The 14,838-nt window shown below is 40.6% G+C and overlaps 1 protein-coding gene across 1 annotated transcript in view; it reads right to left on the reverse strand.

Moving 5' to 3' along the window:
* Positions 1 to 2,247: 2,247 nt before the first annotated feature.
* LOC146310641 (latent-transforming growth factor beta-binding protein 2-like) overlaps positions 2,248 to 14,838 on the reverse strand; it is a 118,576-nt gene continuing 105,985 nt past the window's right edge. Inside the window, exons 32-41 of the mRNA XM_084742909.1 lie at positions 13,182 to 13,310; positions 11,543 to 11,677; positions 9,791 to 10,006; positions 9,578 to 9,670; positions 9,149 to 9,277; positions 8,671 to 8,811; positions 7,542 to 7,715; positions 7,178 to 7,456; positions 6,093 to 6,242; positions 2,248 to 3,416 (exon numbers count right to left, since the gene is read on the reverse strand). Coding sequence (XP_084599035.1) covers positions 3,241 to 3,416; positions 6,093 to 6,242; positions 7,178 to 7,456; positions 7,542 to 7,715; positions 8,671 to 8,811; positions 9,149 to 9,277; positions 9,578 to 9,670; positions 9,791 to 10,006; positions 11,543 to 11,677; positions 13,182 to 13,310 — 1,622 coding nt within the window. The 3' untranslated portion in view covers positions 2,248 to 3,240. The remainder of the gene's footprint in view (positions 3,417 to 6,092; positions 6,243 to 7,177; positions 7,457 to 7,541; positions 7,716 to 8,670; positions 8,812 to 9,148; positions 9,278 to 9,577; positions 9,671 to 9,790; positions 10,007 to 11,542; positions 11,678 to 13,181; positions 13,311 to 14,838) is intronic.

Genomic DNA, 14,838 nt, shown 5'->3' on the forward strand with positions numbered 1-14,838 from the left:
TACGTGACTATATACATGGTAAATACAATGTGTGTGTAAGCCATTTTGCAAAGTAAATGATCAAAGAGATTGATATTTTCTATGTTTTTATTTTGATGACTGATAGTGATTACAGTCAAGAGGTAAACAAAATGAATGAGCATGATATTTCCAATGACCACAGCTTTACAACAAGACATTTATCTCAAGTTATTAGCGGTTCTGAAAGGCTTTAAATATTCCAACTTTGACCTAAATGTTACACGTCCAGTCTGGTTTGGCCGATGATTTGAACAGCACGGGAGAGTACAGTGGACATTAAGTGGAAACACTTGTACAACTGTACGTTTCCAGGTTATGAATGAATGCATGTGAGGGGCATAAGTCATCAACTTTAGTCATCCTCCAAAGTTAGAATCAGACTTTTAAGTTGAGTCCATCAGACAAATAATGCCATTGTTTTCTTGAACCTGAATATAAAAGACAAAACGGTATGCGTGGGTGCTGAGAAACCAAATGTGTAGACCGATGCTTTCTATGATACATTCATGACATGAGCACTAAAAGAAATAATGTTCACAATTACTAATATTTAGCCATAAAGTTGTGATGCACAGAAGTCGGTGCTTGCATTTCAAAAGCATTGTCTTTGTAATGAACTTGAAGAGACAAAATGTCTGCAATCAGAACAGTGCTGCCACTTCCAAAAAATATATTTCATTGTCTGCTCCACAGGGCAGGGTATACACACAGTTCCTCTGGTACAGTGTCAGCCACTCTCCTCATACATTAAAAGATATGCTTTAAAAAAACATTTTTACAGACATGTATAAATCTACAAAGCTATAATGCCAGATTTTTCTTACATTTTATGCTTTATGTCAAACAAAATATTGGTTGTGCTATAATGCATTAAGAGAATATGTAACAAAAATAATACATAGTACTAGATCTGTACAAAATATACCAAACCTCTCCAACGAAGCCTTTGTCTTTTACATGCACTTAGAGATGCACACATGGGAATGGTCTGATGTGAAAGCTGGGATGCAATTGCACTGCAGTTGAATGTAAAAATCCTTTTGCCTGTGTGACACTGGTACATAAAACCAGTCTTTTAATCTGTGATACTTGTGGATAATATCAACTTGTTCACCTTCCTGTCATTTCAGAAGTTAGGACAGAACCTAACGTTAAACTTTAATAAGTCATGTTTTTTCTTTACAGTATAAGTATAAAACAAGTTAATACTGTTAAAAAGAAAAAAAAAAAAAGGACCAGCAGCTGAGTCCATGTTTTCTACACCACTGCTGGCATTAAAGGGGTAGTTTGGATTATTTGAAGTTGCTTTGTATGAGGTATTGATCCATAATCAGTGTCGGCACACCCTCAATTTGGAGAATCAGAGAGGAGTACCAGCACAAAAGCTAAGCGATTTACTGCTGTGGGCAGAGTCAGCAACTGTCTTTTGCTCAACCAAACTCCATTGGTGAAATCAGAGTTGTTTTTCTACCGCTGCCTCAATTTGTTAGAATGTTTGTGTTACTGTGTGACTTTGCTGAATCTGAACTGACTCTTCCAAAAACTGAAACAACCACAACTAACTTATAGAGACAGCAGTAGACCAATAACTCCAGTGTTCTCTAAATTAGAATGAGCATTTTTGCCAATGGAGTCCGGTGGCTTTGTAAAGAGCAATATTTGGCTTATATAGCATCTGTTTCCCATCAGAAAAGGATGTATCACGGCAAAGTAAATCAGTTAAAAATATACTAAATACAGCATTCACTCAAACGGATATTGCTTTCTGAAATGGATAAAACACATTTTGCTGCTGACCCTGTCCACAGCAGTACAGTGCTTAGCTTCTTCTAACGGTAGTTGTGCTGCTTCTACAAACTAAGTGTGTGCTACCATTAATAAAAAAATCTATATCAGTTTAAGTGTATGCGATATTTAGTTTTTACCACTTTGCCTCGCTGTCAGACAGAATGTCTGATAGGAAAGCTGTTTTATATTAGCTAAATATTGCTGTCTCTCGCTCAACCAAACTCGACTGGTAAAATCAGTAAATTAACTCAGAACACGTGTTGTGGGTCTACCACCGTAGTATGTTTATGTTGTGTGACTTTGTCAAATCTAAACTAACCCTTTCAAACACCAAAGTCACACAGTAACACAACAAATTTTATTGCTCACCCTGTCCATAGCTGTATATTGCTTAGCTTCCCTGTTGGACTCTTGTCTGTTTTACCAAACCGGACAGCCATCTTCTGTAGTTAATACACTGACTATGGATATGTACCTCATACAACCACACTTCAAATAATTTAAACAATCCTCTGAAGATAGTAAAAAGGGTGTCAAACAGAAGAAGGCAGGTTATACCTATTGCACCTTTTTCAAAGCATTACATAGATCATCATATACATCTACAGTCTTTCAAGGTCCAGGTGAAGGCTGTTTTTATTGTGTTTTTAATGTGTAAGTTTGGCATGAGTTGACCTCCCAGTTCTTGGTCCAGAGATTCTTCAGCTCGCAGTTTATCTTGAAGAATAGAGAAGGCGGTTGTGGGAAAAGTTCTCTTTGAATTTCTGACAGTTTGTTTGTCAGCCCTGGCGTCCATTTAGTCCAAGGTCAACGCTAATTACAAAGACTGAGCGGGATAATATTGATGACAGTGAATCACAAGCTGATTTATGAGTGGCTGATTTCTTATGACATTCAAAAGACATTTATTATCTCCCCACACTGTCTCTGAGGTCAATTGGCGAGACGAATAAAACGAGAGCAATCAAGTATGCCCTCTGAAAATCGGTTGCTTTCTTAGTTTGCAGAGGCCCGTCAATGAATGTAAATGAAATAAATAACACAACAAAATAAAAAGTGACAGAGAAAATCATGTGGAAAATATATCTGCATATCAAATTGCCCGGGGTCACTGAATAAAAAAGATCAGTCCACAAAATCCCTTTAAGGCAAATGGATATCTGGTGAATTCTAAATCCCATGTAATACATTCACTGCACAATTCCTGGTCCTCTTGAGTGTGTGTGTGAGGGGGATCTGAGTGTGTTCTGTGCTGAATGTAAGTGTGTGTGTGTGTGTGTGCGTGTGCGTGTGTGTGTGTGCAGGGAAATGAGTTTGGACGTCTCAGCGTTATTGTTGGAGGTTTAGTGCCAGGCCCTTTGGGGGGAAAAAGGGCAGAGGGGGTGTAAGGAGATCTTTGAGGGAGCAGGAGAAGCAGGAGAAGTCACTGTCTCAGTTTCCCGTCTTCTCGAGCTCTGACTCCGGGATCGCCGGGATGCATTTGTGCGGCTTTGCGGACGCCACGAAGCCCGGCAAACAGGTGCACTTGTACGATCCCTCCGTGTTGGTGCACTTCCCATTCTGACACAAGGGCACCTTGTCGCTGATGTCCTCACACTCGTTTATGTCTGCAGGAGAAGAAGACGTGACGAGTTAGTCAGCGGGGAGATTTCACACAGCTGGAACAGCTGCCTGAGACACATCTGCTGCTCAGTGGCGGGAAACTGGAAGGCTTAAGTCATTCAGACTTCTGATTTCACTTAAACACTTATTCCTTTCTTTCTCCCTCTCTTCTAACTTTCTCTCCCTCTCCTGTCGTCTTTTCTCCTTCTCCTTCTCCCTCCCCCTCTCCTCCTTTCTTCTTTCTTTTCTCCCTCCCTCCCTCCTTCATTCATTCCTTCTTCCTTTCTTCCTTCCATCAATCCATTCCTCCTTCCTTTTTTCTGCCTTGGCTTATTCCCTATTTACTTTTTTCTGTTTCTTTCTTTCTTTCTGTCCTTTTTTTCTTCTTTCCTGCCTTGGTTCCCTCCTTCCTCCCATTTCACTTGGCTTCTCACCCTTCTTCTGCCCTGCCTCCCTCCTTCTTCCTCTGTCGCCCTTCTTACCTTTGTTCCTTTCTTAGCTGCTTTCTTCATTCTTCTCCCTCCCTCCTATATTTTTCCCTCCTTTCCTTGTCCCATAAGTTTTTCCTTACTTCCTTCCTTCCTTCCTTCCTTCCTTGCTTCCTTCCTTCCTTCCTTCAATTTCACTTAAATTTTGCTTCTCCTCACATCTTCCCCCTTCATTCCTTGCTTCCTTGCTATGTCCCTCCCTTATTCCTTCCTTTCATTTCACTTTGATTTTGCTTCTCCCTCTTCTTAAAGCCTCTTTCCCTCATCCTCCTTTCTCTCACTGCCTTCCTTCCTTCCCTCCTCCTTCCCATTGTTTCCTTCCATCCATCTCACTTTGCTTCTCCCCTTCTCCCCTCCACATTCTTCCCCCTCCCTCTCCTCCCTTCTTTCTATCGTTCCTTGCTCCCCTCCTTTATTCCTTCCTTTCTTTTGTCATGTCTTTTTTTCTTCCTTCTTTCTTTTATCCTTCCTCTCTTCCATTTCACTTAGTTTCTCCTACATCTCTCTCCTTCTACCTCTCTCCCTCCCGTCTTTCCTTCTTTAATTGCTTCCCTCCTTACTTCCTTCTTTTTCCCCCTTCCTTAATCCTGTTCTTTCTCCTTCTGTCTTTCCTGCCCTCATTCCTTCTCTTCTTTTTTCCTTCCTACCTTACTTTCTTTGAGTTTCAAAGTTCATTGTTAACCTTGGAAACAGCTGCTGACGATACAGCTTCACCTCAAGGTTCATTTAGCAGCTGCTCTGGCGCTTTCTATCATATCTCATGACCTTCATCAACAGATGGAGTTGAAACAAAAAATGACTTTGACACTCAACTGTTGTGTAAAATGTAAAATGAAAGAAAAGTCCTAATGCGGGCTCAGAAAAATGTAAATTTTAATTGAATAATCGATCAAAAGAATGTCTTTTATGTCATTTTCTTGCAAAAATGACAAATATTATCTGGGTTCATCTTCCTAACTGTGAGGATTTGCTGCTTATTTCTGTCTTGCAGTTAATTATATTATAGTAGTTTTTGATGTTTTGAACTGTTGATCAGACAAAAAAAGACTTCTGGGAAAATATCTGGCAGATTCACTGATTGTGAAAGTAATAGTTGCATAAAGTTCCATGACAACTGAGCAAACTCCATGTGCTGATAGAGATCATGTGATATGACTGAAATGGAGCTGGAGGTGAGATTGTTGAAACATTTTTTGTTGTTATGCAATCTTGTGAAAAGTAAACAAATATGTTTCAATTCGTTCCACAAATGTTCATATTTGGAGATGCAAGGTTTCCACTCAACACCAACAATATGTTGCATAATATTTCATCTTGTGTATCTTTAATTGAACATGCCGTCATGTTGCGTGTCTGTTGGATACGATGGGAACTTGAATCTCGAGCGCTGAACTGTTCAGAATGATGGTAAAATTAACAATTCATCGGATTTTGTTTCCTTTTGGCCTTCGAGTGATTTTTCTTTCCTCTTTTTTCAGCCCAGGAGGTCTGATTGTCATTTCATGGCAGTCAATCTCAAATGACCCTCCTTCTGTTTATGTCATGTTCTGTTAGTGGTGATATTTAGAAAAGGAGGCATGGCACAAGCTGCACAGCTCCCACATGTTTCCACAGGGTTGGAACTCAATCACTTTCCTTGGGAAAACGTCTGGCCTTGGAGCTGATAAGCTTGTATGGAGACAGAGTATTGTAATCATAGCATTTCATTACAACAAGACAGTCTCATTTTCATACAAAACAAACATTGTACACTTAAAAAGATATAATATCTCATGTAATACACCGAGTGGCTGAGATTCAAGGCCTCCTCGCTCTTGGCAGTGTGTGACTGGGGGATTTCAGACCAAAGGGTAACACAGGGTGGTTTCTGAGGAGTGGTTTCATTAGTTTCCCATAAAATATAACTTAATGCAAGGCTGTTAAAGTCAAAGCTTCTCCTTGAGCTTGATGATACACTGCGAGTTACCTCACTGAAATTAATCCAAGCCCTGGCTCTAAAGTGGCTTCAACCTGAAGGTAGAGTTCACTGCGGTTTGATTTCAAGATTCAACAGCACATTTCGAAACCTGATTAAATGGAGTGATTGATTGGCTATTGATTCGAGGAAGTCCCTGAACATTTTTACTTGGAACACAGTCGTAATGTGTGTGGTCTGTTGAGAAAGATGTAATACATGCTCGGCAGAGAACTCACCTATACAGGCCATCTTGCCCAGATCAAATTCATAACCGTCAAAGCAATCACAGGTGTAACCTTCCCGCACACGCACACAGCGGCCGTTCTCACACCCGTTCAGGATTCCACACTCCTCTGCTCGGAGACCCTCAAAGCCAGCATAGCGCTCTGATTGGACACAGAGAAATGGAAGGAAACATATTTAAAAAAAAAAAAAAGGAAACATATAAAATAAAATCTTGTGATGGTGTTGTTTTTAAAAAGATCATTGTTCTCTAATTTGCTACATTCTGCAAAGAGGTCAGAGGTCAGTAGATACATGTCCTCAAGCTGGTGGGAATCCTCATGGTAATCTTTATGTTGACTTAAGTCCTAATTCAAGAACTGCACATGTTCAGAGGGTTCCTGAAGAGTACATAACGAGTTTAGTTAGGGGAGGTTAAATCCTTCTAAACATAGTTAAGGGAACTTTCTTGTTTAGTACATCTCTTTTAAGAGTTGTGTTTCAGGCCATCTGGCAAATTTAAATCCAGTATTCACTCACCTTTGGCTCTGTCTTTGGTCTCCACCAACTCCTGAGGGAAAAACCTGGCACTTCAGCTGCTAAAAGCACCACTATGTTCACTAGCTGGTCTAGTTTTTCTCTTAAAAAAGCTTCCTACTGCAGCCACAAAGCAACTAAATCTAGCCCCATTAGATTTGGGTGACAATCCTCTGTAGATTCATCACTACAAATGACCACCTTCATATTGTTACTTGTCGGGTTTCCATCCAATCACAAATTTTAACTGAATTTCAACTAAACTGGCAAAAAAAATTGTGAATGAATGCTTGTTTCCATCCACTGTTGTTATTCGGAGTTGGTTCATCACGGTAAGCAGCAAAATGCAGCATTGCTTGAATAAAGACTGTTCTTATAATGGTGTGATTTGCCATTAGGTCACTGCTATTGATTACTTTGATGACTCTGTCCATCACTGGTCAGCTATGAGCAGCCATTAGTCACCGAAGCTCTTAGTTTACTCACATTTTATTTACCGCTGCATTACAGCTTATAGTATGCTCTATATTCTGTATAAATCCTCCTCTCATTCAGCACCCACCAGAATAAGGATCCACTGGTTGTGGCTGGTGCTCCCGTGGTTGTAGGATGGGGACGCGGAGAGGTGGCTGTTGGACGCTGTAGTCGTTGTCGTTGAAAAGAGGAACACTCTCAGGAATGTCGTAGGGTCCTGCAGGGTTGCCATAACTGTCAAAGTACGGAGGAGCAAAAGGCTCTGCAGGATCCTCTGGCCCCTCAATCCCGTACTCATATCCTGGCCGCTCCCGCAGACTGTCTGACCCTCCCCTCCGAGCCAGGTTGCACATTACTGCGTAGTCCTCTGAATACAGCAGCACATACAGCAAATATTAATAAAAGTTTATTTGTTCATATAAAGACGGGAGTAATTAAACAGTCTGTCTCACCAGAGTCTCTCATGGGACAGAAGGCACACTGTCCACTCCAGGCAATGCCGTACAGACAGCAGCATTCAGTGTATGTAGTCCTGCGTCCCTGGAGGGGCTCTGCGCACATGTTGTCCCCCTCCAGACGCTGCCAGCAAATATCCATGTGCACATCATGATCGGACTCCAGAGTTTCTAGGAGACAGAATGAGAAGACAAAAACATAAACTCAAGATACAGCTGTCTACACAACCCAAATCTCATCCTGTGATAGTGAAATGGAAAGTGAATGTATCCAAATGGTCCATTACAATCTTCCACTGCATTGAAAAGTGCATGCGTGCAACTCTAAGGACTGGACTGAAACCCATCTCCTGTTCCACTTAAACAGGTTGACAGATTAAAATATCTCACTACAGCATTTTTCCATTTGACCATAACACTTCTGATATCCATAAACTCTAAACTCAGAGCACACTTTGTTGTTCCCCAGCTCCTGTTGTCATTTTCATTAGAGCGGCAACAACCAGTCAGTTGGTTGATTGAAAATTAGTTGCCAAGTATTTTGATAATTTCTTAATTGTGTCAGTCAGTTTTTAAGCAATAATGTCAACTATTTGCTGGTTCCAGCTTCTCACATGTAAGAATTTGCTGGTTTCTTTGTCATTCATGCTAGTAAATGAAGAGTTTGGGTTCCAAACTGTTGGTGAAGCTAAACAATTACAAAATAAAAATAATCGGCAGATTAATTGATAATGAAAATAATCACAAGTTGCAGCTCTAATGTCCACCAGATTTGTTTAATGCATTTGTATACTTTTTTTGTGGACCATGAACATGTGCAGATTAAGAAAACAAATTCCTTACCAGGGAAAATAAAGCTTCTCTGTCAAAGTATGGTGGGTCAAAGATAGACCAGCTCTGCAAATTCTAAAAGAACAAGAGCTAAACCCAATCCAGCCCAACCCAAAACAGTGGTATTTCACAAACTGGGAATGAGACACAAAGATCAACTATCTTCCTGGTGTGTTTACAAACAGCAGCAATCAAATCCTGCATATAGGACCTTTAAGCTCTACACGTTTAATACAAACAAGTAAAAATTATACCACTGAGAAACTTTAAATTTCAATTTAAAATGCTGTAACACCTTCTGTGGTGTTGAGGCTGATGCAGCGCCGCCGTGTGCTGTCCAGGACTAATGGAGGACTGCAGAAACAGTTGAAGGACCCGGCCGTGTTCACACACTGTCCATTCTCACAGGCGTTTCCAAGTCCACACTCATCGTAATCTAAAATTTAGAGAGAGACACACACACATCACCATATCGGCATGATCTTTACAATACATTTTCACATTTTCTGTATAAAATGGTGGATTGCCGGAGATGTGTATGGTTAAGGATGCTGGGTGGATGGGGTGGAAAATCGAAATGCAGGCAGAATGCAATGAGCTTTATGGGATATGTGGTCTTCATGAGAGCATCCAAAACACTTGCATGAGACATGGGTGACCAATCATCTCAATACAGGCTCATTTGATAAGATATCTATAAAATGACACCCCAGCAGATCTCTTATTGTTGTATGTCTGATTTTAAATGTCAAAACATAGATGAAATTTCTTACCCACACACTCAAGTCGGATGTTGTCATAGTAGAAACCAGAGCGACAGTAGCAGGTATATGATGAAAAGAGATTTAAACACTGTCCATTCTTACAAATGTCTGATCCAAACATCTCACACTCGTTTGCATCTGAGGGGACAGAGAGATTCACACCGTACATAAGTGAAATGGAAAGTAACAACAGTCAACACTTTATTCTTGTAAGCAGCTGCCAGGACACACTATGGTTACAGTAATTAGTCAGGTAAGTGGGCAGGTATCCCATTAGCTGTAGAGACACCCTTGTAAATGTAGGGAGGGATTAAGTCTGTCTATCTGGCTTTAAAAGTTTATGCAGGTGGAAATAAAGTAGGCTTTCTGTGCCAATGTAAAGTTTAAAAGCTCAAGAATATAAATAAAACAAGTTGGTGTGTCTGAGAGCGAGGGTACCTATGTAAGGACGCTGTTCTCCCTGACTTTGTGTAGAGGAAACAGGCCGGGGTAATAATCCATTGCCATGAGGACACAACTGGTTATAATCATCTGGAAAACAAAAAGTGACTTCATTAGTGAAAGAGAAGGAGCAAGAAGACTAAAAATGTTATAACATGCACTGAATGATCTTAGTCCATTTTATTCTGATATCTCAGGCTCTTGTTGTACCTCTTCCTTGTATAGGACAGGCGTGGATCTCACAGTTGTCCCCCCAGCCTGCGCCTACCGTGCAGCAGCACTCTTGCTTGGTCGCGTTTCGAGACAAGACGTTGTCGCAGAAGTTGGCAACATTCAAGTTATAGTAACACTCTTTCCTTTCCTCGGCTGGTTGAAGGTGGACGGTTGTCACAGGGACTCGAGAAACTGGTTTCGGGTCAGGATCAGCTGTAGAAGAACAAAGAAAGCATTTTGTAGGACAGAACAGGTCAGAGGTCACGATTAGCTGCAGAAAACAGGGTAGGAATTATACCACTATTCAGTGGGTGGGATGGTCACCTATCTAGGCCCTTTGTGACGTCATCACAGGAGGCAAATCTGACTAGTGTATTGGAACAGAAATTTTCTGAAAGGGGATTATGAAAAAAAGAGAGGATGGGCTTTTCTCATATTTTGGGAGTCTTTGGAGAAATGCATAACATTTCGTGTAACATGTGCGACAATATTTTAGTGCAGCCACACAGTCCTTGTGAACGGCGTGGCTCACATGTGTCTCAGGCACGGCTGCTGCAATTTAATGGCAGCATGTGGAATGTTTTTATTTTCATGATGCTATTTCATAATGTTTATATTCCCATTCATCTACAACACATACTTCATGCTTTTGCTAACTTTAGGTTAGGGACAGGTTAATTTACCTGTTGGCCCACAGACTAAAGAAAATGACAAGGTGAGGTTAACCAAAAATGTATCTCTGCAATTCAAATCGACTGTCAGTTTTAGGGTGACCAAGAGGTGACTGTCATTGTTAGGGTGATTTGGTCTATAAATTTGTAGTTATCTAAGACCAAGTCGCTTAGCCCTCAAAATGACTTAGTTCCAGGCCTGAGAAAAGCACCTGTGGAGGTGGCAGGGAGTTGGTAATTCAGCTAAATTTCACACAGTAACACTGCTCTTCATCCTCCAGCAGGTAGTGCATTACCCTCGCCTGCCACTGCTGAGCCTGCTCATTTGTCCAAAGGCATGGGCTCAGGCATTTCACCGTTAAGCTGCCGGCTTAGCCAAATGGAAACACTGGCATGTGAGTCAACACACCATTCAGTCTCACATGATTGATTAACGCACGTCAAAAGCAAACAGCGGAATGTGGCAAAAAGGTACACAGAGGCATAGCTGGGGTTTAGTGCCCAGGCAGAAGGAAAAACATCCCCGCTGAGGGCGCGCCGCTTAATAATGTAAATACGACCAATTTGTGTACACATACGCCTATCAAGCTGCAGAGGTGATGGTGTTTCCATGACTCAGAAGGTCTTTTCTGTCATTCTGACACTGCAGTGCATTGCATATCTGTAACCTCTGCACTTCCAGATCATTTTAGCACGGAAGAGAGAAATGTGTCTTTAGTGCTAATGGCCAATAGCTACACCTTAGCCCTGTTTGTCTTGGGTTTGTAGTAACTAGGCCCTGAGGGTATTTACTTGGGCTCTACTGGAGGAGTTACTTCATCAGTCATTCCAGGGATTAGGCTAATACACATTTTTGTAGGCAACCCACCCAACCGTAGCTCGAGCCTATAAAACAAATGGAAACAGCCAGGTCAAAAGATACTCTAAGAGACGTGGAGTAAGTCCTGTCCACCTCGTCACCCTTGTTGTTTGGATAATGAGAGACGGCTCATTAAATCAGGGAAAACTCCGTCTCCCAATGATGGGATGGAGAATTAAGTCCTGTGAGTCACTGTGAGCGCTAGTCCTGCTCTATTACCCAGGGAGCGGCACTGGCTGGTTTTGGGATCAAATTCCTCATTGTCGTTGGTGCAGATGCACAGGAAGCTGCCATCGAAGTTCTCACACAGGGCCTCCCCGCACAGCGCCAGGCTCATCTCACACTCGTTTATGTCTGAGAAAGACAGGAGAGGAGGGCAGGAGGTCAGTGAAGGATCAAGCACGTACACACACACAAGCATGTGCTCGACAAGGCTGTGGCAAGGTCACACACAATAATCCTTTTCATCTCATTACTGGAAGAGTAATTTATATTTAATTGACATAAAAAACGTCCATAAGTTCATTATTAGGGGTGGGGAAAAAGTGATACATCACAGTATTGCGATATTGTGACACTTTGTGTGGTAATATTGTATTGATACATGAACCCCAAGTATAGATTTTTTTTTTTAGTGTGTAATTTATTAATATTGCAAATGCAAATTAATATATTTGGTACTAGAATAATAAAATTAGTTGCTTTATCAGTCATCAGGCGGTGCTGAGTTATTTTCTGGTGAGGTCAGCAAAGTTCAGGCTCAGTGGGATTAGGAGATTTTTTTTTATATGTTTCATGTCGGCGTTGGTCATCCTGTCTGCTCAACAGTTCCATTTTGTTTGTAATAATAATTACTTAAGTGAGACAGACTCAAATATTTTTTTTTGATCAAACAGATATTGAGAAAGTTTTCCTTCAGGGACATCATTTGCAGTTTATTAAAGGTAATAAATTACAATATATATTTAAAAAACTGTAGCATCTATTTTGGCTTCTGAAGGGGGGCATGCCAGAAATAGGCTGAGAATCTTTGTAGTAATATAATATAATATAATATAATATAATATAATATAATATAATATAATATAATATTATATTATATTATATTATATTATATTACATACCCCAAATTTATTCAATGAATCATTCTCCCTGAAGAAGATACATTTTTTTCTGTATGGTTGTTATCTAATTGGTTCTTTGGAACAAATCAGTTCATCTATCTAGATACAGACTTTTGGTCCCTAATGAAGATAAATCTTTAAAAATGGGTCACAAAATAATTTCCTCAAACAGCTGGTCACTGTAGTTTTCAGCAAATGTTCCTCAAAAAGGTGTAAATAGTACGTTTGTTGGGGACTATTTTCTTCTTTTGCTGTTGAAAGTATTTACAGCAGCAGGACAGAGTATGCGGGATTGACCCAGAACAACATCATGTCCATTGTGATGGACAAACACGTCAGCACACTAGAGCTTTGTCAGTTGTCGTAGCTGAGCGGTTAAGGCGACGGACTTGAAATCCACTGGGATCTCCCTGCGCAGGTTTGAATCCTGCCAACAACGTGAAGAAAATACAATGGAGCAGTGTGGACTGGTAGCTGGAGTGGTGCCAGTTCACCTGCTTGAATGAAGCACTGAATCCCTAACCGCTCAGGGTGAATATCAATGGAGCGAAAACATGTAATTTCCCCAAGAGGGATTAATAAAGCGCTTTCTTCCTCTATGACAAAGAGGCTTGGCTACACAGACAGTACTTGTCAGTAGGATCATGTAATTGTTGGTCTTTTCATGGGTTTCTTAGAAAAAATCCTTTAAGCAGTTATGAACAGTGAATATTTGTTGGAGAGCAGATACACACCAACACATTTGCTCATGTCTCCTGGCGGGTTGGTGTAGCCTTGGTCGCACTGGCAGCGGAAGGAGCCGTCTGTGTTCTCACAGAAGCCGTGGCTCCCACAGATGGTTTCATTGACACACTCATCAATATCTGCAGGGCGAGAGCGCACACAGAGATGAACACAACATTAATATTTACACCACTCTGCACAATAGACTTTCAAACTGCCGCGGTAAACACGGTGCTGCTTTTTTTTAAAATAAACATTACTACCATTCTGACCTTACAATAACAACAGAAATCAGTGCCATCATAACATGTCAGAGAGGGTGTACAGATTAGATGATTCATTAAAAGGCTTTTCAAACTCTGGTTGTTATGCAATAATTTAGGGCGACTCTCTCTCTCTGCATCAACACAGTGATCTGGAAAACTGTAAGTGAATGTTCTTTGGTTGTGTCAGCTGAGTGAGAAGTGACACTTAGGTCACTGGGATGTTGGCAAAATGTAAGAGATGGAGGAGTTTACGGCGTGTAGCCAGCATTTACCACAACATTTTACAAGCAGTTGCAGAAAGATGGCTGAGAGTTTAGGTTTGGCATGAGGAGATTTTCTGACAGCCTACTGACAGGAATTGCTTTCAATGCTAATTAATGTTTTCCATGTTTTTAAACCTATTCCAATGTCAACTGTTTAAAGTATCTGAGAACACACATAGATGACAGAGTTTCACATTCAACATTGTTTTTATTTTATTTTATTTTATCTAAGGTTAGTCTGAGACCATTTTTAATTAGGGGACTGAAGGGAACAATGTCCAAGTACAATATCCAAATTGCATAAGTTGCATTTTTTTCAGAAAGGAAAAATGTGTGACAGGGATGATGACAAGGATTATTAAGACAGAGAAGATAGCAGGCTGCCAACAAAAGCCCTTAGATGACCTTAACATGAAGGTTCTGTCAATTATCCATGACAGAAAACATCCCCTCAACCCTGGGTTTGAGTTCTTCCCCTCAGGGCGATACCATAAAATACCTCTGACAAAAAAAGATCTAAAAGGGTTCTTTTATTGCATACTTGCATATATATTTATTGTGCAAGTAATGTGTTCAACAAACTACAGCAAACTAGGCCGTACACCATGAGTATGAATTATGGTGACCAGATGTTCAAACCAGGTATTCCTAGTCTTGACAAATATTGGTAAAGCACTAAAAAGGGTTCAACATTCACTACCAAAATGTCCAGTTTTCACCACAATTAAACAGGCTATGAAGGTGAACATTTTACACTTTTATCCTCAGTTGAATATTTTGCCCTCACAGTTGAAATCTGAATAACCAGGCCGGACCTGGTCGGACCTGTTGGTAGGTGTTCTAAGTGCTAAAGTAACATGCAGATGAAAACAGCTGTGGCACATGCATGAGTGCATACAAGTGCACGTGCACGAACACACCGTACATTTAAGGGTCCCCAACTGAATGCTGTGCTGTGAGGAATCTTTCCTCTGCTAATGAGATGTTGTTTTTGTAAGACAATTTTCCTGCCTCGGCCGGACAATAAAGTTTATTGTATTCTATTTTAACATGTTTGACATCAGCTGTAGGTCTCCTTAGAATCTAAAATGGTACTATAAAAGGATTGTGAGCGTAAGACTTTTAGGGCCAAAATGATA

This window comes from Lutjanus erythropterus, chromosome 18 (genome assembly GCF_056507025.1).
Source record: "Lutjanus erythropterus isolate fLutEry1 chromosome 18, fLutEry1.hap2, whole genome shotgun sequence".
Classification (NCBI taxonomy): domain Eukaryota; kingdom Metazoa; phylum Chordata; class Actinopteri; order Lutjaniformes; family Lutjanidae; genus Lutjanus; species Lutjanus erythropterus.